The 27,685-nt window shown below is 39.9% G+C and overlaps 3 protein-coding genes across 4 annotated transcripts; 1 reads left to right on the plus strand and 2 right to left on the minus strand.

Moving 5' to 3' along the window:
- Positions 1 to 1,153: 1,153 nt before the first annotated feature.
- On the minus strand, positions 1,154 to 3,449 carry LOC5517865 (vacuolar protein-sorting-associated protein 25). Its single transcript, XM_001637868.3, has 6 exons — positions 3,321 to 3,449; positions 3,054 to 3,199; positions 2,507 to 2,560; positions 2,289 to 2,377; positions 2,078 to 2,153; positions 1,154 to 1,771 (listed from the first exon to the last, which is right to left on the minus strand). Exons 1-6 carry the CDS (start codon positions 3,410 to 3,412, stop codon positions 1,641 to 1,643), a joined length of 588 nt encoding a protein of 195 aa, XP_001637918.2. The 5' UTR covers positions 3,413 to 3,449; the 3' UTR covers positions 1,154 to 1,640.
- A 305-nt stretch (positions 3,450 to 3,754) lies between these two features.
- Positions 3,755 to 26,133, plus strand: LOC5517924 (deleted in lung and esophageal cancer protein 1). 2 transcript variants are annotated; one of them, XM_032362462.2, is made up of 38 exons: positions 3,755 to 4,055; positions 5,589 to 5,742; positions 6,137 to 6,247; positions 7,036 to 7,211; positions 7,331 to 7,536; positions 8,624 to 8,705; positions 9,231 to 9,318; positions 9,625 to 9,728; positions 9,827 to 9,896; positions 10,154 to 10,287; positions 10,555 to 10,650; positions 10,772 to 10,862; positions 11,468 to 11,630; positions 12,987 to 13,170; positions 13,471 to 13,596; positions 15,166 to 15,249; positions 15,381 to 15,477; positions 15,691 to 15,821; positions 16,159 to 16,302; positions 16,647 to 16,789; positions 17,255 to 17,408; positions 17,959 to 18,072; positions 18,484 to 18,614; positions 18,896 to 19,077; positions 20,410 to 20,428; positions 20,574 to 20,656; positions 20,808 to 20,959; positions 21,569 to 21,666; positions 21,753 to 21,823; positions 22,097 to 22,335; positions 22,563 to 22,679; positions 23,151 to 23,242; positions 23,419 to 23,479; positions 23,945 to 24,130; positions 24,283 to 24,444; positions 24,763 to 24,916; positions 25,340 to 25,463; positions 25,783 to 26,133. In XM_032362462.2, the coding sequence occupies exons 1-38, from the start codon at positions 3,837 to 3,839 to the stop codon at positions 25,916 to 25,918; spliced, it is 4,878 nt and encodes a 1,625-aa protein (XP_032218353.2). In that variant the 5' UTR covers positions 3,755 to 3,836; the 3' UTR covers positions 25,919 to 26,133. The 2 variants fall into 2 exon arrangements, with proteins under 2 accessions (XP_032218353.2, XP_048580368.1); XM_048724411.1 differs by lacking the exons at positions 24,283 to 24,444; positions 24,763 to 24,916; positions 25,340 to 25,463; positions 25,783 to 26,133 and having other exon boundaries at positions 23,596 to 23,993.
- On the minus strand, positions 25,956 to 27,644 carry LOC5517925. Its single transcript, XM_001637869.3, has one exon. The coding sequence runs from the start codon at positions 27,624 to 27,626 to the stop codon at positions 26,289 to 26,291; it is 1,338 nt and encodes a 445-aa protein (XP_001637919.1). The 5' UTR covers positions 27,627 to 27,644; the 3' UTR covers positions 25,956 to 26,288.
- Positions 27,645 to 27,685: the final 41 nt, after the last annotated feature.

The following is a 27,685-nucleotide window of genomic DNA, read 5'->3' on the forward strand; positions in this document are numbered from 1 at the left end:
TAATGCGCGGGTACCCTAGGTCCATTTTTTGTACAGTTCGCTAGATGGCGGTGCTGGGGCCGAAATCTCCAGCCTAGCCGTGAGGCCAAGTAAAAATAAATACATGTTTATTGTCCTGATAAGATCAAAATAGGGTGCATGCGTCCCTTTTAATTTATTATTTTTCATTTATTTTTTCCCCATAGTTTATCAAAAATTCTTACGATTCAAAAAGGAAATCTCCGCGATGTTGCGAACGGGTGAAAAAAATCTTAAGAGTAGCCTTGAAACGGAAACATCTGCCTTTATTTCAGTGACATCCGCTAACACACGAAATTTGAACTTCTGAGGAACAAACATTCAAAAAAGCAGCAGAAATACTTAAATAAAAAAAATATTGATGCGGCCCCGAAAAAGGATGCGGGATCTGGACGAGGTTCGATTTTCGGCCATGTTCTCGATATATTTTTTTCACTGTTTACCAGTTACAATTCCATATTCCTTGCTTAACCTTTCTTCCCTTTGCTTAAACCCGTTCTCGGTTGTTGGGTCAAGTCCCTTTTCCTTACTCACCCTTACCCCCCTTTGCTCACCCCTGTTCTAGGCTATATTCCTTACTCACCCTTGCTCTCCTACGCTCATCATTGTTCTCAGTTTTTCGGCCGCGCCCATATTTTTTGTTAACCCTTTGCTCACTCCCGTTCTCCTTTTTTGAGCCAAGTCCATATATATTCCTTAATCACTCTCGTTCCTCTTTTCTCGTCCCTTTTTGGATATTTTAATTTGTATTTATTCAATACAGAAATAACGTTTACAACGACATTCAAGATTGATAATAAGATAAAGTGAACTGCCGAGAGCAATTAAGAATTTTAAAGAAACAAGGTGAAGCACCGAGTACAGGCTCACCAATTTTACCCGGTCCCCCAAGACAAAAATGCTTGCTCACCTTTGATCCTGGGAGCAAGAGTAAAAAAAAAAAAAAAGAAACCCTGTTCCTATTCTAGACATAGTATAAGCTACCTTTTATTTTACACCTACACCCCCCCCCCCCCCCCACCCCTCAATAACATAGCCATGGGTATGTTGAATTGTCTGGTCTAAATGATGTACATTTGGTGTTAAATAATTAATCATTTAGATAGAATGATACTTCAAAGAAAACAGACAAATCAACAAATAAACAGAAATATGTAATTTGTAACAAATGCATGTTTCTTCAAGTTTCATATCATATACAAACAAAAAGGTTATCTTCCCTTTTTTGAGATCAGACTTGAAAGGATGGTTAACGACATCTCAAGATATAAAGTACAGAATATGTGCTTGATCAATAACAATTTAATTTCTACTTATTATGCTTTGGTGAGGCATAGCTTAACCAATGTATTCATTTCATTTCTTTTGAGACTTTTGAAAAGCTCACATTACAATCCAGAAGATTCTACACATTATCACAAGAGGACATCAACAGCTTGTTGGTGACCAGGACACAACAACATGATGGACAGCTTATTTGAGGCATAGCGTAACCCATTTAGTCATTGCATCTCTTGATGGCCAGGATGGAAAGGTAAGGATCATTGCCCTTCAGTTCCATATGCTTCTAGCTCAACTAAATTTAGAAACTAAATTCTACTGTATTTAGATGACACTATATCTCAATTGTAAAACTTGACTCCTAACCCACTTTCATCACTCGAATCTGGGGCTTCAAACATCTGTGCTTTTCCTTTGGCTTCAAGCACAAGCAAGGATTTCTTAAGCATCCACATGTCAATGCCATAAAATGCTATGGATGGAAAAGAATAATAACATTCAGTATCCAAATAAATATGCCAAAATACTAAGGATGGAATATATATGAGATGAACTTTAGTATTGTATGCATTATGTAGAATATAACACTCTTTTTTTTTGAAGGATAAAAGTCCATAAATTAGACATGGCCCAAGTCTGTGTGTTTTTTTTTCTTGTAAACAAAGCAAAAGTAAAAAAAAGGCCCACAAAGAAAATGTGGTATATCACTAATAAAACATGTCATGTCTTTAGCTAAGGCCTAATGAGGAAAAGAAATAGGGAAGGAATTGGTAGTGACCTTCCTTTGCGGTATCATCCCCTGCCATTAACTCGTATAATGTACAAACTGTGTCTGTCATCCCATTGTCTTGAACCTAGAAAAAAAATTATTACAGTGAGACAGCACCAAAGGCTAAAGGACATCAATAAAGTTCACTTCATTGTTAACTCCTTCTTAATTTTGCCTCTGTTTGAAATGATAGGTCAGTTCATTTGTACCGTACACTTACCCATTTAAAAATGATATTTGCCCACTCCTCAGGAGTTCGCCACATTATATAGCAACGTTGTTTTTTCTTGTCTTCCCACTCTAAGTTACCTGTATGAAAAAAAATACTTCTCTTTAGAAGTTTTACCACCAACAAAGCTTAAAATTTATTTGAACTCCCTACCACTTGTCATCCGATGAATCATTAATGTTTTCAGCTAACACTCAGTTGCAACAAACCTTTTTTTCTTAGTTCCTCAAGTACAGCATTGATTCCTTCCAAAGATAATTTTCCTGGTATTTGTAAAAGTACTTTTAAGGCAAACAAACTGTAATGCATTCTCTCTGCTTATTGTTCAATCACTTGATATGTATTTAATAAGTAACAAACTTTGCCTCATGTTCTTACAATCTCACAATTTGCGTCATCTTTCTATTACTACCACCGCTTGATTACTCTTGATAACTGCCTAAAGCCGCTAGGAACAGAGGTATGCAGTTTCTATTATACCAATATATCGGTTATGAGGTCTACTGTGTGCCACAATCGAGACGATTTTAGATGATTCAGTCATGATTTATTCTTTTTGATTTTTTGTTGATTGTTTTATTAAAACTTGTAAAGCTCAAACATTGTGCAACAAGGAAAATTGTGCTCCACACAAACTATGATGAAACTGATTAAGAGTAAAAAGGAAACAGTGATAAAAAAAAGGTAGTGTTAAGAATAGTATGATCACTTTGTATTACCAAGGAGGGAGATCACATAAAAAACCGAAAAGGATACTTTCAATAGACTTGTTATAAAACAGATCACATGTCTGTGCCTCGGTCACGTCCATACTGTAAGCTTTCCTTTGCTTGTAGTATGTTAAAACAAGATCACACCAAGCATCAAGCTGTTTTCGTCGGGTGTCCAAGTTCGGTTGAAGTCTGCGAGGAAGAGGCAAGTTTAGAAATGCTGCATTACGTTCCCAGTAGAGTTATACAAGAAGACAGTGCTCTGTATATAATCGAAGCTAGAGCTGTTGTAGGACATAGCTGTCAAGCTTACGTGAAGAAAGGTGGGAAAGTATACTGCCACGGCCATTCGAAGGCCGCCATCTTGGAAGGGATGGTTTTTCCCAGACCCTTTTTTAGACGCATAAAACTCCACAGGAAAACCAAATTAATTTCAGACAGGACTTTCTCAATTGGGCCCATAAATCACTAGAATCCTCCATTATGATTACACACTAGAGAAATAGTATTCCATGCGTATGTGAATTTATTAAAATTGGGAAAATGAATTGTTTAGAAACACATTCCAGGCCCGTACACAGGGGGGATGGGGGGGGGGGGGGGGGTGCACATTTTCGGATTTCGCCCCCCCCCCAAAAAAAATCCTGGGTACGGGCCTATTTACATTGTTATTTTTTTTTTATTGAGCCCGCAATAGTACACGACTCAGCCGTTTCCCCCGGTATAATTACTATGGCAACTAAAACTGAACTTCATATGTGAGAAAATGGCGGACACACCGAAAACCAAATAAGACACGAAATAATTCATTTTCCCTTCATTCTGTAAGATGAAGATGGCAGATGCGAACGGAAAGGAGGTAGAACCTCCGATGCATATACAGAGGCCATCTTCAGCCCGATCACAAGATGTCTCGCACATTTTGGCGAGCGTTTTTCGGGAGCTTTTTACGCGCGATTCTGTAGGCGAGCAAAGAGTGAAACATCTTGCAACTTCGCGTAGCGGGGAAGAGACGTACCACGATAAATATGTGCAGCAGCTAAGAAAGGTAATAGATGATAAATCAGTAGCGTTCCTTGCAAAAGCATAAATTATCGTACGTGAAGACACGAACAACTTAGATGTAACAAAAAATTCAACGACAAAAGAATTTCCCACAAATAACAACAAATGACTTTTATTTAATCGGGATTTAATACTAATAGTGAAAAAATACGGAGGCTACATGCTAATACGAGCTAAATAAACAGTCATTTGTGTTTGAAAAAAAAGAAGGAATATAGTGAAGGAAAGGATTATATATATATTTTAGGTGACTTCTTCAGAAGTCTTCTTCTTGAGTCTGCCCTGAAGAAGTGGTACTATCTTTTGATTCCGTTGCTAAGGAAATTTGTTTGTTTTATAAAAGCTTCTGTTTTATGTCAAATCTCTTGGAACTTTCAGCATAAGTGTTTTAGACATAAATAACACAAGTGATGACATCATCTGACCCCTCCCATGGTCACGTGACCCAGAACATAAAAACGTGTCGGAAAAACTACTGTTCAAATCTACCATTAATTTTTTTGCAGAAATATTTTAACATCACTATTTTCTAAAACTTCACGCATCGGATTTGCGAAATTTTGATACCGCGAGAAATGGCGAATATTTATGTTCTTTGAAAACCACATATTTGGTAATAACTTTTTCATTTCTTCAAAAATCAAAATTATTCTCGGAAAACATATAAAAATTGCATTTTCTTCTACAAAAGGTCAAAAGTTTATTTTAATCTCTTGGAAAAAAAGAACAAAGAAAATTAGAACTGGAGTTTCAAAGAAAATAAAAATAAAAAAATGGACTCAACCGGAGATTGAACCCAGAACGCTTGCTTACTAGTCAAAGGTGCTAACCACTGGGCCACGGAACCAAGTTGGAAGATGCACAGCGATTTTTAGTCTATTTAACCGAATGTAGCCATTTTCCATTTCATAGCAACAGAGTTTCATAGCAACGAGATAGTACCATATGGTACTACCATAGGCCCTTAAAGACGAAAATTTGGTAGAGTCGAATACCAGTTTTTGGTGTATTGTATTTATTCTTCTGGTTCACGATCACAAAAATTTGGGCTTTTTGTATTTATTTGGGGATAGTGGTGTACAATTAGCTTCGGCTGTTGTGATTTCTTTGCCTCCTTGGATTTGAAGTTAATGTTACATCCATAGTTATGTCATTTTGTTTGTTTGTTGTGTAGTACATAATCTTGTGGCAAAGCTAATGAAAAAAATATTATCTAGGGGTAAGATGTTAGCATGAAGGGAGGAGGTGAGGGCAACATGTTTTTGGGTTGCATATTATTTTTATCTTTTTTTTTGCTTTTTTGTGGTGGAGAAGGATGGTGGGTCAAAAACACATTTCTTGCCAACTTCACTAGAATGTAAAGTGCTTGAGCAATTCAACATGAACAGCATGTAGAAACATGCAAAGCATCACCCAGGGCATCATAGACATAGACAATTTCTGAAAACTTTCTTTCATTGATTGTATTCATGTTAGGTATTTTGACACCATGTGTGATTATGCCAATGTCCAACAGATTCAGCAGGACAGAGATCAATGTCACAGAGAAGCTGACATGCTTGAAACTCACATCATGCAAGCCCAGGCTGCTGCCATGGCAGCAGATGAGAGAGATATACAGAAAGCACTTGTGGAGTGTGAGGATTACCAGAAGCTTGGCCTACCCCCTGGTCAGTAATAACCTTGTTCAAATAAGGTTGAACCTCCTTTAAGGTCTATTTTAACTGGACAAGTTAGTGGATAAACAGACGAAGGATGCTTACATTGTGTGTGAAAACCATTGTGAAGGAAAAGCAAGCAGAGAAGGAAGGAACAGAATAGTTCCTTTCTACCTTCTCTGCTGGCATCCCCTCCATTCTGATTTTTACACAAAAGAGAAGTGCTCTCTTCTTCCTTCCCCATCCCGGTTTTCATCCCCATTTGAAAAGCCTAAGTAAAATAAAAAAACTCCAATGTCGCCATTGACACTGCTTAATCTATAATCATGTGGATGAACTCTATGCCCAGGGATACACAAAAAGCTAAAAAAGGAATCAATATTTATTAATTTTGTTGAACATCCAGGAAAATCAAATCTGCGGCATTGCCTGGACACAGAACTACTCAGGAAATTTGGGCTTATTGTACCTCAAGACTTCACATCTGAGGATCCAAAACCTGCAAGGCCACCACAAGGTACTGTTATGACTGCAAAGCATTTGATAGGGAATGCATAGGTAACTTAATTAAAAGGTCTTCATCAGCCGCCATTTTGTCATCCTGGCAATACCAAGTGTGAAAAAGCATCCATTTCCATTGGCTTATTTGAGAAAGCTTTTGCAACATTTTCAAATATTATCAATAGAATCAAAAAGCCCAAACTGTCGCGATCTCGTACCAGAACAATGAATACAATACACCAAAAACTGGAAATCGACTCTGCCTATACAATACACCAAAAACTGGAAATCGACTCTGCCTATACAATACACCAAAAACTGGAAATCGACTCTGCCTGAATACAATACACCAAAGAGCAGAGTCGATTTCCAGTTTTTGGTGTATTCAAATATAATCAAATATTTTTAACATATTTTAAAATGGGCAAATATCACAAATTTTTTTTTAGAAATATATTTTCTAATTTCTTCAAATAATTTGTCATCCAATTTTGGATAGAAACTGTAGTAACAAAGGTGTGGCAGACAAGGGAGTTTTAGTGACCATAATTTAAAGCCTCCAGATATTGGTAATTCAATAACTGTGATTTACACCACTGTTGAAAAAGTGGCCCTACTTGGCTTACCTGTTCTTTGGGTGACAGCCTTATAGAGGTACCGATGCTAGGGTTCTTGAAAGTAAACATGACTTTACTAATAATAAAGTGAAGAATGCTCATGAAGCAATGTTATTCAACCAAGTGCTTCTCCTAGTAAATACATCTGCGTGACTGTAGTAAACTGTGTTTAATGTCTTGTTCACAGCTGCAGACATCCCTAGCTATGCTCGATGTACAACTTCATCACAGCAGCGCTTTCGAAAGACTCCTCCCCTTACTGATTATGTTACAACCTCATCACTGGCATACCCCTTCGCTGCCTCAAAACAAACCAGTCTTGCTCATGAGCAGGGGCTCAGAGAAAGCCCTCCACCTCAAACTGTAAGTCTCAAGAATTTATGAACCAGCACGTTTTGTAATACTTGGAGCTTGTGAAGTGAGGCAAGCACTCTAACTGCCACACCACCCATGATTAGCTTTAAATTTGTCTTGATTTCTAGGCCAAAACAAAACAGTCAAAGACATCTGCCTGGAAAGATTCTATGAAGCCAAACCAGAGAAAAGTTGAGCGTGATGACCTGCAGAGATTAGAAAGCAAGGCTGAGTACAAGCAAAATCCCAGATTTGTACCTCCTGAGGCAGCAGAACTGATACAGAAAAAAACTAAGCACCGCTCAAAAACAAAAACTACTTCCCAAGATAAAAGGTTTGTTGCTGAGATGACAGTTAATACCTTGGTTTACCAGATGCCTTGACAATATTATTTAATAATTTTAAAAAGTGGAGTTTCAAGCCTCAACTTTGCTTTAAGCCTTGATCAAACCTTTACACCTTCCAAAGCAATATGATATCATTGATGATGTCACACATCACCTGACCATTCTGTTTCACCTCACTTGACACTCACATGACATTTTTCAAGTTTGATTGCCTTATGATTTTTCTATCATAAAATATTAATGACATCTCACATGAATTTCTTTCTATTGCAACCCTTTAGACACCTGCATGACATCTAAGTCTTGTTGACTGACTATGTTTAAATCATGAGATATGAATGTTTTTGCTTTTGATGACATCAGAGCAGTTTTGCTTTAAATGACATCACACATAACTTGTTTCACCCCTCTTGGCACCTACAAGACAACTACTAAGTTTGGATGTCAAATGATGTTTCTTGTTTTTAATGGGACGGACAGACAGAGGGAAGGAAAGGATGAAGGAAGGAAAGGACACCGCCTTAGGGGCGACTCTAATTAAAACAGACGGGGTTTATTGTCGGCAAAATCAATTTTAACCCTATGGCTGTGGTCAACAGAAATTCTTCCCCCTAAGAGATAGCAAATTGGGTGTGGTCAAAGGAATTTTTGACCCACAGAATCAGAAAAAAACGTCAAACACCCCCTGAAGAAGGACTGAATAAAGTCTGAATTGTTGGCATATTTTACGACTGTTTTGGTTCTCCATTTTTATCCTCATACTCCCTAAGGAATAGCATTCGGTTGAATTTTATACCCTAAATGATAGCAGAATCGGAAAAAACCTTCAACACCCCCTAAGGGATAGAGTTGGTCAAAATTTTATACCCTAAAAGATGGGATGATCACCTTGTCTACTTTTGTGGAGAGTTTCCCCCTCTGGATACACGGCATCATGAAAACTTAAGTCAAGTTACCAACATTTGCTACCGCAATTTTTTAATATACCATTTTTTCTTAGGTACGGGTGTCCGCTCCGCTAAAATAACACCTTTTCCTCACACTTTTTTATTATTGCTTGTTATATCCTTTTAGTGGTTTCAAAGCTGTAGAAGTGTTCCTTGTTTCTCCAAACCCCCTTGTGTTTACAGACTACAATGTTGGGGAAGTTTATGAGGTATGCATGTTAAATATGTAGCTCCTTAAAATCCATCCTCGGGGACCCAGGGCGTCGCGGAGATCGGGCATACAGGGAGCACGCGAGAAAGAAAGTGATGCTTAAAATCATAATTACAATGCAACAGTACAGGAGCCTTGAAGGTACTTCCTCATTCAGCCCCTCAGGGTCAACATGTCTCTAGCTATTAGATGCACAAAGCATTGCAGTCATGTCAGTATAAATGCAGTATTTAACACCGGTAACCTTGGTAGAAAACCACAATAACTGCAAGCACACTTTTGTGGTTGGATGCTCTAACCGTAGTAAAAAAAAAGGTGGATAAGCCGCAGATTTCGGCGGCATTTTTAAAAACCCAGTTTTACGGCTGATGGGATTTACAGTACATCATCGCAACTACAAAATGTACGCACGTTCCTCTTAGTGAAAAAAAAGAGTTAGAGTCAATAAGAAAGACGTTCTATGCAAGCAATGGAGAATCTCAAAGGAATAATCGTAACCTCCCTGGGAATTTTGCTTTTATAGCTCAGCATTGAACTGAAGAATGTGACATCTTCAAGTCGGCAAGTGCGTGTTGTCCCTCCGACTTCAAAGCACTTCTCTATTGGTCTAGGTGAGTCTTTACAAAGGACAGGCAAGGATAAATAGTCATGCATTTGTATATTTCGCCATTTTGTGTGATATTTGATATGTAGTGAATGCCATTCTAAAACATGTTTAGATTTATACCACACAATGTCTCTAACCGTTCCTTACACACGTATTTTAATGCGTCTCTAAAAAGTAAGAAAACCACACTTTTTCATCGATTCATAGGCGTGGCATTAAACGATGAAATTGATTTTCAAAAGCTCTTTAAAAGGTATAAGGACTTCAAGTGCTATACATTTTATGGAAGAAGTAATGTTGTGCATTGCAGGGCGGTTCCCTGGTGAAAATGGTGTAGTTGCACCTGGTATGAGTTGCGTCTACCCAATTCGCTTTGCGCCAGACTCACTGGCAGACTATGATGACCTAATTAAGGTAACATGATGATTTTAAAATAAGTTACTGATCCCTTCTTTTCTAAACATTGAACTCTTCTCGTGTGTATAAATACTAATACTTGTTTATCTCCACAGATAAAGTCTCAAGTCGATCCACCCCTTATCGTGCATTTACAGGCGAGGAGACCTCCGCCGTCTCTATCCTGTAAGTAAGGAATTCTGTGACTTTTCTGACAAGCTTCTGGATGCTATTTATTACATTTACAATGGGCGCCATTTGAGTTTCGCTTCAAGCAAATAAATTGTACAAAAAGTATTGGTCCATAAGTCCTGTGAAACATTACTGTCAATTCGCGATTGTGAGCTTCCACTAACGATGAAATCGTTATTGATCTTTAATTAAATCATGTGAAAGATTATGTGTCAATTTGCGATCGTCATCTATGCCACATCTTCTTTTAGTGCCCCCAACTCTTCGCTGTGGCCATTGTCTTGTTGGTGGGTACAAGGCGGTGAGGATGTATTGCACGAATTCTGGTGGTGATGGTAGATTCTGCCTGATTCCTAAGACGCAATGGCCTACTGCTTCCTTCAAGGTAATACTTGTTCAGGTAGAACACGAAGGCGCGTACTCACGATTTGCTGCACAGGCACAGTGGGAAAGGATAAAGAGCATTTGCAGATCCTTCATTTAGAACACACACCCTGCACCCCCCTACCTCTATGTACAGGCCCGACAAGTGTGTAATATATTAGAAATGGCATGCGAGAGAGTTGGAGTTTTGGATAGGATCGAGCCGATAGTATGATAAGTTCAAGCTGCGCACGAGGTTAAGTTATCCCAATTCACGCTTTATTTCTAGTGGACTTTAGAGGACCCTGGATCTGTAAACGTGAATCCATTTGAGATCGAGCCAGCCATGTTTCAGTTGAGAAAAGGAGAAAGTACAACAATTAAGGTAAGTTAAATGGCTCGTTTTTAGGGTTCACATATTCATATCTTTGTAAAAACATTAAACAGTAATCTCCCTTTAATCATTACAAAAATTGAGTTATCTTTTATTATAAATAAATTTGCAGATAACGTTCAGTCCCTACGCTGCGACGTTCTTTAAACAGGAAATTGCGATGGTTTGTGATAATTGTCAAGTCAAGTCCTTTTCCGTTGAAGGTAATAAAATGTGTCATGAGTATGTTTTGTAGTAAGATGTTCCTGGCAAATAATTTAAGACCTTCTTACTCTAAACTAAGATCGTCTTGTTTAAAAGCTTGTGTAATATCCACTTTACTGCCAGTGTGCTTTGTAGCGTGGACATACTACGTTGCAGTTTGTCTATGCTGATGAGTGGTAAATCTGTCATGTATTGTTTGTTCTTTGAGGGGTTTATTGTTCTATACATTTATTATTATCTTCTATACATTATCTTATGTTTCTATAAACTCTTTCATAAACACTTACCCTTGGGATATGAACAAGTTGTCCATAGTAAAATAAATAAAGCTTATAGAGAAAGAACTGTCGACGAAGATTAGGTATCGCGTTCACGGAAAATGCGTTTTACAGTGATACTATTGCGTTTCGTTTCGGAATATTAAAACAAAGATGTTTTCTCAATTTATTAGCGTTTTTAACAAATTTGATAAGCACTTAATTTATTAGAGTCTTGTAGCATTATAAGGATTTTCCTAGAAAAGGATGGAGAATTTGCTTGCGCTTCCATTACGAAAGTGTTCCTAGATCCTGTTGCTGACTTTTCACTCTATTACCTGTTTAAGGAACTGGGCAAATGGCTGGCATCCAGTTTATGTCAATCAGTGGTGGCCTCAGCCAATACGATGTTGGCGAAATGAAAGATGTGTCTTCTAAATTTCTTGTGAGGTTTGACCATCAAAATCCACAGACTAATCACAGCAAGATCTTGGAAATAAAAAACACTACGTAAGTCAGAATCAGCGCAGCCCTGAAAACTGCACGCTCATGGTATATAACAGAACACGCTCATTAAATGTTTTTTTATCAGAGCACGCTCATGGTACATGTTTTTATCAGAGCACGCTCATGGTATATCTCAGTGCACGCTCATGGTATATGTCAGAACACTCTCATGGTATATGTCAGAACACGCTCATGGTACATGTTTTTATCTGAACACGCTTATAGTATATGTCAGAGCACGCTCATGGTATATGTCAGAACACGCTCATGGTACATGTTTTTATCAGAACACCCTCATGGTACATGTCAGAACACGCTATTGGTATATGCCAGAGCACGCTCATGGTATATGTCAGAACACGCTCATGGTATGTGTCAAAACACCCTCATGGTATATGTCAGAGCACGCTCATGGTATATGTCAGAACACGCTATTGGTATATGTCAGAGCACGCTCATGGTATATGTCAGAGCACGCTCATAGTATATGTCAAAACACGCTCATGGTATATCTCAGTGCACGCTCATGGTATATGTCAGAACACGCTCATGGTACATGTTTTTATCAGAACACGCTCATGGTATATGTCAGAACACGCTCATGGTATATGTCAGAGCACGCTCATGGTATATGTCAGAGCACGCTCATGGTATATGTCAGAACACGCTCATGGTACATGTTTTTATCAGAACACGCTCATGGTATATGTCAGAACACGCTCATGGTACATGTCAGAGCACGCTCATGGTATATGTCAGAACACGCTCATGGTATATGTCAGAACACCCTCATGGTATATGTCAGAACACGCTCATGGTACATATTAGAGCACGCTCATGGCACATGTTTTTATCAGAACACGCTCATCGTATATGTCAGAACACGCTCATGGTATATGTCAGAGCACGCTCATGGTATATGTCAGAACACGCTCATGGTACATGTTTTTATCAGAACACGCTCATGGTACATGTTTTTATCAGAACACGCTCATGGTATATGTCAGAACACCCTCATGGTATATGTCAGAGCACGCTTATAGTATATGTCAAAACACGCTCATGGTATATGTCAAAACACGCTCATGGTATATCTCAGTGCACTCATGGTATATGTCAGAACACGCTCATGGTATATGTCAAAACACGCTCATGGTATATCTCAGTGCACGCTCATGGTACATGTTAGAGCACCCTCATGGCACATGTTTTTATCAGAGCACGCTAATTGTATTTTTTGTTCGAGCACGCTCATGGTTTTTATAGAAGGCCGGTAATTAAGAATATATTCATGTATTTATGGAAATTAGTACAATTTGCTATGCGAACAAAAGGCATATCATAAACCTTGTTTTTCAGTAATGTGTCATTACCTTTCCGCTGGAAACTGTTCAAGCCATTTTTGCCAAGTGTCTCGCAAGAGCCCACAGGCCGGGTACACAGGGTTCCAGACGATCAGGGCGTGTTCAGTGTGACCCCTAACATGGGCGCGCTTCCTCCCCACGAGGTCGTGCACTTCTCATTAGAGAATGCCCCTAAAGAGGTAAGTCTATTTGACGGTCACGCACAGAAAACCCAGAAATCATTCGATATTTACTGTGATCTATGTGCATCTTGTAGATGTACAATTTGTACACGGCTTATCGTTTGCCCTGTTAAATACCCTGTTTATTATGCACGGTAATGTAATTGTATATCAATGATTCGCTCTTGGCGTAGTGTTTTGATTTGAAGTGAAATGAAGTGGGTCTCCTCATTTAAATTAGTTCTTGCACAAGCGATGTGAAAAGAGCTCTCTGTCCCCCAGTCTCCGCCGTTCTTAATGATCCTATTTGCGTCTCAGGTTGGATCATTCCATGGTGTAGCACACATGGTGTTAGAAGAGATTCCTGTTCAAGGGGGCGATGCTGCAGGATCGATTGCCAAAGATGTCACAGCTATCGAAATAGAAGTCAAGGCCGAGTGCAAGGTAACATCCACTTACGGCAAAAAGCTGCCTTTTATCACTAATCATGAATAAGGTAGCGTTTTATTGTGTAACATTCTTAGTTACCTTGAACGTTCTTATTACGTAAGCAAGACATTAGAGATGGCCCCGAGGCGCCTAGTATTGAGAAACGTTTGGTTTAACATCTATACCGTTTGGTTTAACATCTTTACCGTTTGGTTTAACATCTATACCGTTTGTTTTAACATCTATACCGTTTGGTTTAGCATCTATACCGTTTGGTTTAACATCTTTACCGTTTGGTTTAACATATATACCGTTTGGTTTAACATCTATACCGTTTGGTTTTACATCTTTACCGTTTGGTTTAACATCTATACCGTTTGGTTTAACATCTATACCGTTTGGTTTAACATCTATACCGTTTGGTTTAACATCTTTACCGTTTGGTTTAACATCTTTATCGTTTGGTTTAACATCTATACCGTTTGGTTTAACATTTATACCGTTTGGTTTAACATCTATACCGTTTTGTTTAACATCTATACCTTTTGGTTTAACATCTTTACCGTTTGGTTTAACATCTATACCGTTTGGTTTAACATCTATACCGTTTGGTTTAACATCTTTACCGTTTCGTTTAACATCTATACCGTTTGGTTTAACATCTATACCGTTTGGTTTAACATCTTTGCCGTTTGGTTTAACATTTTTACCGTTTGGTTTAACATCTATACCGTTTGGTTTAACATCTATACCGTTTGGTTTAACATCTTTACCGTTTGGTTTAACATCTTTACCGTTTGGTTTAACATTTATACCGTTTGGTTTAACATCTATACCGTTTGGTTTAACATCTATACCGTTTGGTTTAACATCTTTACCGTTTGGTTTAACATCTTTACCGTTTGGTTTAACATCTATACCGTTTGGTTTAACATCTTTACCGTTTGGTTTAACATCTTTACCGTTTGGTTTAACATCTTTACCGTTTGGTTTAACATCTTTACCGTTTGGTTTAACATCTTTACCGTTTGGTTTAACATCTTTACCGTTTGGTTTAACATCTTTACCGTTTGGTTTAACATCTTTACCGTTTGGTTACACATATTTATCGTTTGGTTTAACATCTTTACCGTTTGATTTAACATCTTTACCGTTTGGTTACACATATTTACCGTTTGGTTTAACATCTTTACCGTTTGGTTTAACATCTTTACCGTTTGATTTAACATCTTTACCGTTTGGTTTAACATCTTTACCGTTTGATTCAACATCTATACAGTTTGGTTAACATCTTTACCGTTTGGTTTAACATCGTTACCGTTTGATTTAACATCTATACAGTTTGGTTACACATATTTACCGTTTGGTTTAACATCTTTACCGTTTGGTTTAACATCTTTACCGTTTGGTTACACATCTTGACCATTTGGTTACACATCTTTACCGTTTGGTTTAACATCTATACCGTTTGGTTACACATCTTTACCATTTTGTTACACATCTTTGCCGTTTGGTTTAACCTCTTTACCGTTTGATTTAACATCTTTACCGTTTGGTTTAACACACTTTTTTATGTTCTTTCAGCCTTTCTATATCGAGGTCAGCCCCGCATTACTTGTCATTCCTGGGCGTATGATGCTTGGTACTCCGTACTTATATTCGGTTAAGGTAAGAGACGGGATGAAAATAGTGCCGCACCTAAAAGATCGCACGTTTTTGTGAGAAGGGCTTTGCTGTATTTGTTGAGTCCTGGACATAGCCCATAATGATAGTAGTAAAAACGTTTTTTTTTTTTTCAGATCCAGAATAATAGTGTTTCGAGGTCTTCATTTGAATGGCAAGATATAAAGACCGACGATTATGCTGTATCAATAGAGCCCCGGAGTGGTGTTTTAGGTAATTGCTTTTGGATCACTTTTGCTTTTGTTCCGACAAAAGGCTAACGCTGAAAACGTCAGCACTGCTGCTCTGTTTTCATACAGGCGTACACCATACCACTTCAGCCTTATGTTGATTTATTTCCCTACTGGATGGCGTTTTTTGCCTCGCCAAGCAGTCGCATATTGTTTTCGTTGTGAGTTGAGATGGTCGGTATGGGTGTTTTTTCAGGTGCCGGGGAGATGGTCGAGCTATGTGTATCTGTATTTGGTAACTCGCCCGATTCCATGGACGCCACCTTGACATGTTACGTACCATTCTCGTCATCACCTGTGTTTCTGCGGGTCAAAGGGAACTTTCAGGTTAGTGAATGGGTTTTCCTAAAAACAAAGATCCTTATTGCGCAGATATATTTTTTGTAGATAGAGATATTAAACTGAAATGGTTAGTTGTGTACTTCCTAGTAATATAACACACATTTTCAAGCAATTGTTTCTTCTTTTTTTCCCTTTTTTATGCCACTCTTTTGTAACGTGCTAACTATAAAGTGCCTTCCACGCCTATTTGCAACAAAGCGAGCATATTTTCCCAATTTCGCATTGTTTTGCTGGATTTTTCAAGGTGATTTTTTAGGAAACACGGTGTATCCAAACGACATAAACATGAAGTCCTTTTTTCAACCTTCTTTTCATTTGATAGGGCCCTGAGGTTTTAATTGGACTTCCTGATTTGAATTTCGGTCTTGTTCGGCTCGGAAAAAGCAGCAAGAGTACAATCCCAATCAAGAACACGAGTATTGTACGCGCAGATTGGAGCATGGAGGAGTGCTCTGACATGACACAGGTAGGATACCCACTACAAGGTCATTGGCGATCCATGTTGCGTTCATTTGTTACTGGTAACATATATATGGGAACACGAGTATTGTACGCGCAGATTGGAGCATGGAGGAGTGCTCTGACATGACACAGGTAGGATACCCACTACAAGGTCATTGGTGATCCATGTTGCTTTCGTTTGTTACTGGTAATATTTATATGTGTATTAAACGATCCAGTGGATGTGAAAAACGTATGATATAATACATACCGCACCGTTGTTTAGAATCATTAAGAACGCTCACAATACAGTAATTCCTCACTCGACCTTGTCAGCAAAGTCCCATAAAATCCTCTTCTTATCCCCAGGATGTATCTGAGTTCACATTCGTGCCGTCACACGGCAGCTTAGGGCCTATGGAAGAAATAACTTGTGAAGTCACTTTCGCGCCTACACAGTGCAGACGTGTTCGCTCGGTCTTCCAATGCGCTGTTCGAAAAGGAAAAACGAGGTAAACATGTTGTAAAGGTTGAGCCCTGTAATAAAGATTCACTGTTTGATGATCAGGGATGACCAACTTGTTGACGTTGAGGAATAAACAACTTGTTGATGATGAGGAATTAACAACTTGTTGATGATGAGGAATTAAAAAAAGGTCTTGATGATGAGGAATGGATGACTTATTGATGACGGAGGAATAAACAATTTATTGATAATGAGGCTTGACCAACTTATTGATGCAAGCCTCATTCATTCCTTGTATTTGTGCTGAGGGGGGGAGGATCTGTGTCATTTTCTATTGTGTGCACCCCCCTCCCCCCCCACACTTTCCATATGGTAGCTACAATCCTTGGAACATCTGGCTAATGTTCAAGTAGAGTTCCATAAGTTGGCCATTCAGTAAGCAGCCGCAAGTTAACTTTTCAGTGTCTATCGTCAAGTTACCTGGTGCTAATACTAGGCTCACTCTTTTCAGCTACTTGTCTGTGTTCTCTGAGGTGCAGACTCCCCTTGTGTGCCTTGTCTCATCGAGTCTCTACATAGAGGATGTGTACCTGAATGTCCCTGTATCCAGAGAAGTCGTGTTACAGAACCATACTCTGCTAGCCACTCATTTCCAGTGGAAGGAGGTACTTGCTTACCGGGTTAAGCCAGAACTCTGCAACACTAATAAATACGTGGGCCTTGTCAGTGTAGTCAAGTATCTAGATTGTGTGTGTGTGTGTAATGATAAATAAGCTTGTTATATGTGAACCAATTACTCTATTTCAGTACTTGTACTGCAAGAGGCAGTACGATTTAATAGGATATGTTTGATTCTTCTGGCATCTTATGTCCAGTAATAGGGGTACTTATCAATTTATTAGTCACTCAGTAATGCTCCATACTTCAATAAAGTCGGATAATTCTAGTTACTGGTTAACTCGAACCGAGATTGATTTCCCTTTAATTCGGACCTGGTTTTACCTAGTTCACCTTCCAAAAAAGTTTTTTTCCAATCCTTATTTAGGTTAGGATCTAACAACCTATGTATGGATCTAACTAAATGATTCTTCAGTTAGTTTCAACACTTAAAACTTTCTATATAATTTATAATAAACTCGCAGTTAATCTTTCAGACCGGCTTTGTTAATTCGAAACAGTGTTTTTTACACACTAAAAAATGCGCTGTGTTTCTAGATTGTCGATGACAAAGGTGATAAGGGTTACACTGTCACCTTTGAGCCATCGAGTGGAGAACTTGGACCCAGACAAGCGCTACCCGTACAGATGACATTTACTGGTCATCGTAAGGTTAGTAAAGCTCTCATCATCTTCATCACCTTCATCATAATCATAATCATAATCAACACATCACATATCATGCATAATTTTCTCCGTGCATCATTGCTAATCTTTGCGCTTGGCTAGTCCTGCAGAGCAATGCCCGTGTTCCATGGGTTTGTAAGGGGGCTATAGGCTGATATCATGGCGATAGGATAGTTTCATGGTAGCTATGTATGGTTTGATGATGGTTAGATTTTGTCTGAGCGTTTGCAGCTTACCCTTACTTTTGAGGTCATCCCTTTCTCTCTATAGCTCCCGAAGCGAGCGTTACAACTATGTGCGTCTCTTTGACGTGTTAATGTTTGATGGACTTCTACAAATGATACTTGAGTGCCTGCTGATTCAAATTTCGTAACACTGATGATTGTTGCATTCTAGGGACCATTGGAGAGCCTTGTCACCTCGTGTGAGGTCACTGGCATGGATAAACCCATATGGCTTGACATCAGTACAGATGTTCGTGGGCTGAACGTCACCTTTGAGACACCGAAACTTCTCGACTTACGCAGGTAAGCCTTGACTTTAATCAGTTAAGGTACGCTAATACGAGCAACGAAATCATCCAGCTTGTCACGCTTTTAAACAATCACAAGCGTCAAAGATGAAGCTTGGGATATTTTGACGTCATTTTGCTGCAAGTTGGTTCGCTGTAGTAATACGCGTTATTTCACAGAAAGTCGAACAACCTTCTACTTTTTTGTAATAAACCAGACAAGTTGGGTGATTGTGCTGCTCGTACCTTTATCGCTTGTCTCGGAGTGTTACTCTAGAATTGATATTACCATTGCAGGCCTGATGAAATCAAGACTGTTGACATTGAGAGTACCCCTCTCCTGCTTGAGTTCGAAACTGTTCCCTTGGGAGAGCAGGGTAAGGCTACCCTCGTCATGACTAACACATCAGCAATCCGAGCTCGGTACAGCCTCCACGTTGAGCACTTCAAAGCTGCTAAACCTCCGTCTCCTCCTGAAGGTACGTAATAAAAGCGGCAATCTAACCAGTTTGAAGCCTCAAACCAGTTTGAAGTATCAAACCAGTTTGAAGCCTCAAACCAGTTTGAAGCCTCAAAGACAAAAGAATATATTAGGCAAAATAATCTAACAAACCACCCGCTTTAAATTATCAGTCACATGCTCGAAGAAGCTGCTTTTACAGTTATGAAAACTTTTTCGCGTTTTCAGGTTTAAGATAATCGGAAACTCTAATTGACCGGAAGTAAATTGGTGATATTGCCGATTTAATGGGATAGAAGGACGTTATTCTTGTAAAATGCACGTTATAAATAACGAAAACAAGTCCATGTCGAAGACTGATTGGACTGGACAGATTGCGTTAAAGCTCTTAAAACCTCTCACTTATATCAATCTAGCCAAAACAAAGCATAGATAAACTTTCAAATTCTGAAAAAAGAATTGAATTTGATTGACATTTGAATTGTCTACAGATCTTTGAAAATTTTTCTGGCCGCGCGAAAGGAGATTGAATCGAGTGAATAATTCCAAGTTTTGGCGGGAAAATACGAAACAACGTATTTTCCTTAAATCCGTTAAAATTCAGAGACGGCAATGCCAAAAAATATTGGCGAATTGTTTTCTATTGCAATGCTACCCACGATGAAGTGAAGAATAATTTAAAGTCGAGAATTGTATGCGAAAAAAGACAATATCGTTTTGTTGTAGGTTTCAAAAGCAACGCGCGCCTGTGAGAATGTTGTCATTCTTGATTGCGAATGCAGCGCGCGCGCACAATGCAAAAACAATTAAAAGACTAAAAAAATATCTGCTGCAGGTTTGTGTCCTGAAGTTAAATAATTACTTGACTACCAGGTTGAGATATAAAGATGATGGTAACAGTTGTAACCACACAACGTTCTTCAGCAATAACTAAGAAGACATGAAGACGGGAGCCGGTTTAGCGCGCGCATATGTTTTCTTATGGTTGACATCTCGATCTACGTCACAAATGACTGGACCCGGGCCTTTCAGTTCACGGCCTTTTTTCCGAAGGTTGACCAAAAAACCTCAATATTACAGATTTCAGTTATTCGCGCGAACGCGTGTTTTATAGGGTCCATGCGAACCACATACCATTTGGAAGATGAAAATATAGAGAATTGACAAAGTCTATCAACTCTGAAAGGTTATATGGACTTTAAATTGCGGTGAAAACCTAGAATTTACATTGTCCAGGATAGTGGGTTGATCTTAAATTCTGTTTAATTTACGATTTTATTCAAGAAATACAACGACTCGATTTAAAGGTTAGTGTTGTTTTCACATTTTAAATGTATTTCTGTTTTTGCAGGTCAACCAAAGAACAAAAAGTAAGTAGATTGACGGGTGACAGGCTTATAAAGAACAGCATTTATTAAAATGCTGATAGATATGGTTAATTAAATATTTATTTAAAAAAACCTGTCATTAGTGTTAAATTATAATTAAAATACTGGTAAATATGGTTACTTGCAGCAGTCGTCGGTTGCAAGGACTACTGGCTCGCACTCCTAACATCGCCGATCCATTGAGTAAAACTGCAACCAAGGCACAAGCAGGTAGTCTATCATTAGACCGGTCCCAATTTACATCTGTTTTTAACTTGTTTAACTTGTCGCTCGTAGTTCGCCAGCCTAAATATCAACAGACCGAAATGTTTGAACATACAACTCCCTTGTTACTTGTGCTCTAATTGGAGTTTGTTTGTAGATCATAGTGCGACCGTGCTTCGTGATGGGCGTGGTGCAGCGTTCATACTCTCACCTTGTGAAGGGGAGCTGCTGCCGTTTGGTTACCAGGTTGTCGAGGTGTCCGCGTATAATGACATGTGGGGAGATTATCGGGATCTTCTTGTCTGTCAGGTAAAAAAATCTAACGCGCCCGTTACCTGTCAAAGGCTTTAAAAATTACATCTAACGTTCTCTCTCTCGTTTCTAGCCTGGTAATCAGTTGTAAAGTCCTGATGTCAACATTCGTACCCAGCTACAAACCCATTCAACCCTGTACAACCCAAAAACGGCGTCGTACTCAACTACAAATCCATTCAACTCAGTACCACTCCCAACACGCATCCTACCCAACTACAAACCCTTTTAACCCTGTTTCACCCCAAGACGAAGTCGTACTCAACTAGAAACCCATTCAAACTAGTACCACCCCCGAAACGACGTCCTATTTAACTACAAACCCTTTTAACCCTGGTCCACCCAAAAACCCCAAAACGAATTTGTAATCAACTAGAAATCCATTCAAACTAGAACCACCCCAAAACGGCGTGGTACCCAACTACAAACCCATTCAACCCTGTATCACCCCAAAACGGCTTCGTAACCTACTACAAACCCACTCAACTCAAAACTTAGGTACCCCATTATTCCACTCCACACCAAAACATATGAAATGTCTTAATTTCATTCGATTATTAATTATTTTTTACGTATGTTTGTACATTCTGATTTATCGTACATCAGGTTGAAGGTCTTGATCCCGTCTATATCCCTATCAAGATGACCGTGGTCGGCTGCCCTTTGAATTTCCAGATGATGAAAGACCAAGCTCCGATTCTACGGTTTGTACGATATCGACACGATATCGCTACGATATCACCTCGAGCCAAAACAGTTTGAAGCTGACACAAATGCGTTTTACTCTCAGGTTTGGGACACACGTATCTGGGGCGCCATCTGTGCAGAGATCTCTACGGCTTAACAATACAAGCCCTTTTGGTAAGCAGATGTCTCTATGACTTAACATTACAAGCACTTTTGGTAAGCAAAGATCTTTACGGCTTAACAATACAAGCCCTTTTGGTAAGCTGACAACTATTTCCTCCAAACATGCTGTCGTCGTTAATTCAGTACACTACCTTGTTATTCGGGCCGTCCAATTGCAAGTCCTTTGTTTTTTGCTGTAGTTGTTGTTGTTTTTTGTTTGTTATTTGATCGTTTTTATTTTGTGTTGTTGTTGTATTTTGCTTCATCTGGTATCCTCTCTCGCAGATATCCGACTTGATTGGGGCACGTACAACATAATTCGTGATGACCCTCAGTTATTGGATATGTTGGTATTTTACGGACAGCCCCTGCCTCTGTTTGACAGCAAGGGACAAGAACAAATCCCCAGTCCTCCCCCTCTTCCGGATTCCCTTTGTGATGAGCTTCCGCTCATCCAAGTAAAGCTCCAAGAGCATGATGGGATTCTCAGCAGTAAACCGTTCGGCGTAACTCCCAGTCAGCAGGTATATAGGTTTCCAAACTATGGAAATTGCAGCTTTTCGTGTTTTTTTTTTAATAAAAAAAATATGAAGCATGTGACAGCTGATGGTTTTTGTGGAAGGGGAATTTGTACGTGTCAGAATGGTATCGCTCAGACCTTTTCGAGAATGCTGTAGAGCTAAACTAAAAAGTGTCCAAACTTGTGGCTATATTACCTTGCACGTTATCTTGATCAATTATCATGTTTCAGATTATCCCTGCAAAGAGCCACGCGACAATGAACGTAACGTTCACTCCTCACACTGACGACCCGGAGGGAGAGGCATGCATTTGTTATGCGGCCGCGTACATGAGCCTGGACGGGCAGGTACTTATTTACTTACCTACCTACCCAACCAACTATTAAACCTACCAATCTAAACCTACCCAGCTCCCTCCCTACCTATACCCTTAAACAAACCCATCTCCTTACCTACCTACCCTTAAACCTATCCATCTATCTATCTACCTACTCAAAAACCTATTAAGCCTATCCATCTACTTACCGAACTCCCTCCCTACCTATACCCTTAAACAAACCCATCTCCTTACCTACCTACCCTTAAACCTACCCTCTATCTACCTACCCACCGGCAAACCCATGGTTAGACATGAGAGGTAGACACGCCTCTTCCCTACAGGTGGGTTTGAATGGAGATGTAATAGGAATTTACCATTTAACCTATTATATGTACCTTCAAACCTTCCTTCCTTCCTGCCTATCTGTTGACATACCAACTACTTGCCACTCCTTATCAACACCTCATTGTCCGGCGTATTGTCTGTATTTATTCAATAGAACGTGAATATTCCTGGCCGTGTGAGTCGAAAGCAGGGACTGGAAATGGCGCGTTTCAGGCTTGATGTCACCGCAAACATTAGGCCAGCACTGTAAGTATTCCATAACAAACATCAAGTTAAAGTTAAACTTTTAAGATAGTGCCTATCACTCTCGTATAGTATGGATTAAGTTAAAGAAGATTAGTTACCACCTCTAAAGCTTTTTAAGCCACATTATGAATATTATATGATAAGTTCTAATTTTAATTGACACTTCCCTTTTGCAGTTTATCAGTTGAGATGGAGGAGGACAAGGGAGCCCATTTTACTACAGCAGCAAGCGACGTGGTAAAGACATAATGCGCTTGAAAATGAGTTATAAGAATGCCGCCCATTTAAGACATGATACGTTGATATTAAGTTTCACTCAGACTCACTCACTATCCATTTACGTCATATGGCAGGTATGACGTCACACAGAGTTCTTCACTGCACTTATCTAGGCCTTAAGATTTCTCGCTAAACCTGCAGTCAGGCCTGACACTTTCAGGTCATTGCCTGTGACCTCAGCCCATGTTTTCCTTGGCCTTCCATTCCTCCTCCATCCGTGGACTTCAAAGCTGACGCCCATGCCCTCTCCAAATGACCAAACCAGCGAAGGCGGGCTCAGCGAAGAGCTGCCTCCGTACTCTCAATCCCAAGTTTGCCCCGAACGAACGTTTGAAATAGTTATTACTTATATTTATAGTTATTACTTATAGTAAACGTTGAAACGAATGTCGCTGTCATTGTAACAAATGTCCCCATTGGCAGCTTAAGGGAGATGCAACAAAAGTCCATCGTTTTGTGATGTCCAACACTACAGAAACACCACTGAACTTTCGGCTTGAAATCCCTGCCCCATTTCGTCTGGTATGCACGGAGCCACCACCATCCGCAAAGTCGAGCAGACCCGTGCCTGGCGGTCTGACTACTGTCAAGCCTGGCAAGAATATCGAGGTAACAGTCGAAACGAATCAGCTCGCATAAAAACACTGGTCCCTAAACCTAGAGTTAGAATGCGAAATAAAAACGGTTTACTATTTGGTATTTGGCTGGTAGAGGAAAAGGCGCAGCGAGGAAAAGCGTTGACACTTTGTGTTTACTTGAAGGTAAAAGTTGGTTTCTGCCTGACACGTGGTCTACTGGAGCTGGCCAGTAGCGTGGACGAAAGCGGCCATGACGGCTGCTCACTCATCACCAAGGAAACAGGAAACCGGCAACTCGTCTTCAACCGCGACCTTGTAGTGTTTTTCTCGAACAACACCAAACAGGTATAACTATAACACACATATAGTCACTGCTTAGGATAGATCAGTCAACCCAACTAAGTTCGAGGCACCGATTACTCAAACTGCTGCATAAACTTAGTTAAAGGGAAAACACATACTAGATTATTTTATTGTGACCACTCCCCTTGAATATGACCACAGGCCGTTTGTAGTTGACCGTTCTTTAGCGTCTAATCAGCGAACGTCTCTTTGCACCATTGATGTTATCTTCTCTGTTTGCTAATTGTCGGTTACGCCGTCGTAGCCACAGCCGTTGTCGCATCTTATAAAGTCCCTAATATCTTATGCATGTATCTGTAGTTAATCCCCTTGACAGCATCAGTGGACGTACCGACGTTTCGCCTATCAGAGGAAGTTCTAGATTTTGGCATTTGTCTTGTTGGGCAAGAAAAAGAGCTGGATCTAACTCTTGAGAATCCTGCGGAGTCAGACTCTACTTGGATGGTCGAACATGGTACGTACCTCCCCTCCCCTTCTACTTTTGTCTTGTGGCTGTGTCAGCTTCCTTTATCTCATTTTGCTGATCTAGGACCAGTAAAAAAGCTTTTTTCATCCCTTATCTGCACTTTCTTTGGCATTTTAACGATTGAATTTGATTAGCCAAAAGTGATACTGTGTGTTTTGATTCGTAATTAATGCAAGGAGAATAAAAAGGGTTTTACGGACCCCCTTGTACAAGTGCGCAAACTCTCCCCAAACGTCTTCAGCGCAGTTGACGAGATAAAAGAAAGGAATTGATTTGGAAATTCAAAGAAACCAGGTGGAAACAAGATAGCGCTTTTGCAGTAAACCCGACCAATGACGTCGGGGGGCGTCATGATTGTGGCTGAGTTCCCCCTGTAAGTGTCGTAATGCATGACTTTGTTGCTCTCCTTAGACCCGCGCTACCCGGATGTTACCCGTGAAGTATTTTCGATTACACCGTCCGAAGGGTTCTTAGAAGGTCACTACAGCCACGTATCAAAAAACAAGACTCTTCTCAAAGTCACGTTCACTGCGAGGTACGGCATTATTAGCTGTGTATTTTTAGGGAAATTTACAGGGATGAAAGGGGGGAGAGGGGAGGGGAGTGGATGAAGAGTTAAGAAAACTTCTGTTCTGGAAATGCGCAATTCACTTAGTTGTACCAGTACTGCATTACTATACTTGTCATCCTTCCTTGAGAGGGAAATGTTTTTTTTTATAATTTCTCTACCGATGTTCTTCGTACGTATTGTTAACAGAAACGAAACCAAACTGCCTCACCCGTTCGTCTAAAAAGATGATCAAAACAAACACAAAACAATGAAATACCATGATGGACTCCATCTACTTTTGTAGGCACAACGTCAAGTACAAGTGCGTTGTGATGTTTCGCGGGCGCCTGCAGGAACAGGTTCAGCGGCTGACCCTCATAGGACAAGGATCGTATGACGGTCATCACGAGGCGCTCATTAATGTAATGACCGAGTTCTAGAGCAACCCCTTCTGATGGAATTCAAAATGACATTCAATTAGTTAGCCCGAATGTATATGTGTAGCGTTTTCTAATATTATTGTATTCATTGTAATTACAAGCAACGGAATTTCGTACAATTCTTGGTTGTAAAATGTATATAGTATGTAAATTGACAATTATTGTGTCTCGTTTTGACACGCAAGTTGAAGACAAAATATATTCAAATATAAACATTTGAGCGTAATCATTGTCTTAAATTCAATATTTGGACTGCAAAGGGTAAAATGGTCTATAGCAATAAAAATAGTAATAATCTAAATCGCTTTTGACCGCCCTAAGCGTAACCAATAAGAAACTAACATTAACATCAAACTAACATCTTATCATCTCAAAGCTCATCGGACAATTTTCCATCGTTTGTTTCTCTAATATCTTCGTCCTTTTTCTCTGCGTCTTCTTCGGTTTTTTCAGATTTGGGCTCTTTTTTATTATCAGTGGTCGTATCGTTCCCAATATCTACTCTCCTCTCTAGTGCCAAGGAATCATCAGCAAATCCCAGATCCAGATTAATCCCGTCAAAAACCTCTTCTCCATAAATGTTACTCAGTGCACGAAGAAATACCTCTGATTTTTCCTCAGGCACGTGGTACTCCATAAAATCAGCCAGAACCATCTCTTTCTCCTCCCGGAGGTGTTTGGAAGTCATTGCCTCCTCGTAATACTTAGTCAGCGATGCTAGCGAATCCGCCCAGGCCATTGGCTTCCAGTCCAGCAAGGTCTTGGCACGATTGATGTCTAGTGGTCCTTGCATCACCGTAGGGTACGTGTGCCATGCTGTCTCTTCATCAGTCAGCCACGTGATATCGGTTACACGTACTTCACGCCCTATACTCTCAAGCAAATCCTTCAGCGTAAAATGCTCCTCAAACGCCAGATTGATTGCTTGATCATAAGCCTTATTACCGATCTCTAGAATTTTCTCTACAGCATTTGCTACGTCCTCGACGTGAACAAGACTGAATGGCCTGTTCGATACCCCTTGGGGGAGGTGCACAGGGTGCTCTATGGCCTTGTGCGTTTGCACCCAAAGCTGATAGGTCCAGAAACGGAATGAACCATCCCTTGGTCCTACTACATCCGGGAGCCTTAGTACAACATACGGGAACCCCCCTGCTTTCCTCTGGGCTCGAAGTGCCTCCTCACAGGCGAGTTTCTCGTGGCCATACTCTTCCGATTTCTTGAGCTTCAATCGCTTCTTGGGGCTTTTCGGTCGCACAGCGTCCTCTTCACGGGACGGCCCTTTGTGCTTTTTATCACATACTTCATAGACAGAATCTGAGCTGATGTAGATGTACAGCCCAACACGCTCCTTGAACGTCTCTAAGACTTGCTTGATTTGCAGAGACGTGTATGAACTGAAGTCGAGCACGATGTCGTAGAACCCAGAAGTGAGGAGCTCGGGGCACTCCAAGTGAAGGGCTTTATCTCTATCGCATCGGTAGTGAGTACTTGTGTATGGCTTGATACGCTCTTTGGAGTCAAAGTACCAGTTCCCGCGGTTTACAATAGTTATATCATCGCCTTGTTTGATGAGTCGCGAGACGACCTCGCTACCAATGAAGCCATTCCCGCCAAACACAAGGACACGCCTGGTCGAGGACGACTCGACTATAGACAAAAAGGCAAGAATAATAGGCAAAATCCCAACGCGCAGTGGGTACTCCATTATCAAACAGGACCTATTGATTTGAAGAAAGAAGGTATTAGTGAGTTTTTATCATGTAA

The sequence above is a fragment of the Nematostella vectensis genome, chromosome 2, assembly GCF_932526225.1.
Source record: "Nematostella vectensis chromosome 2, jaNemVect1.1, whole genome shotgun sequence".
Lineage (NCBI taxonomy): Eukaryota > Metazoa > Cnidaria > Anthozoa > Actiniaria > Edwardsiidae > Nematostella > Nematostella vectensis.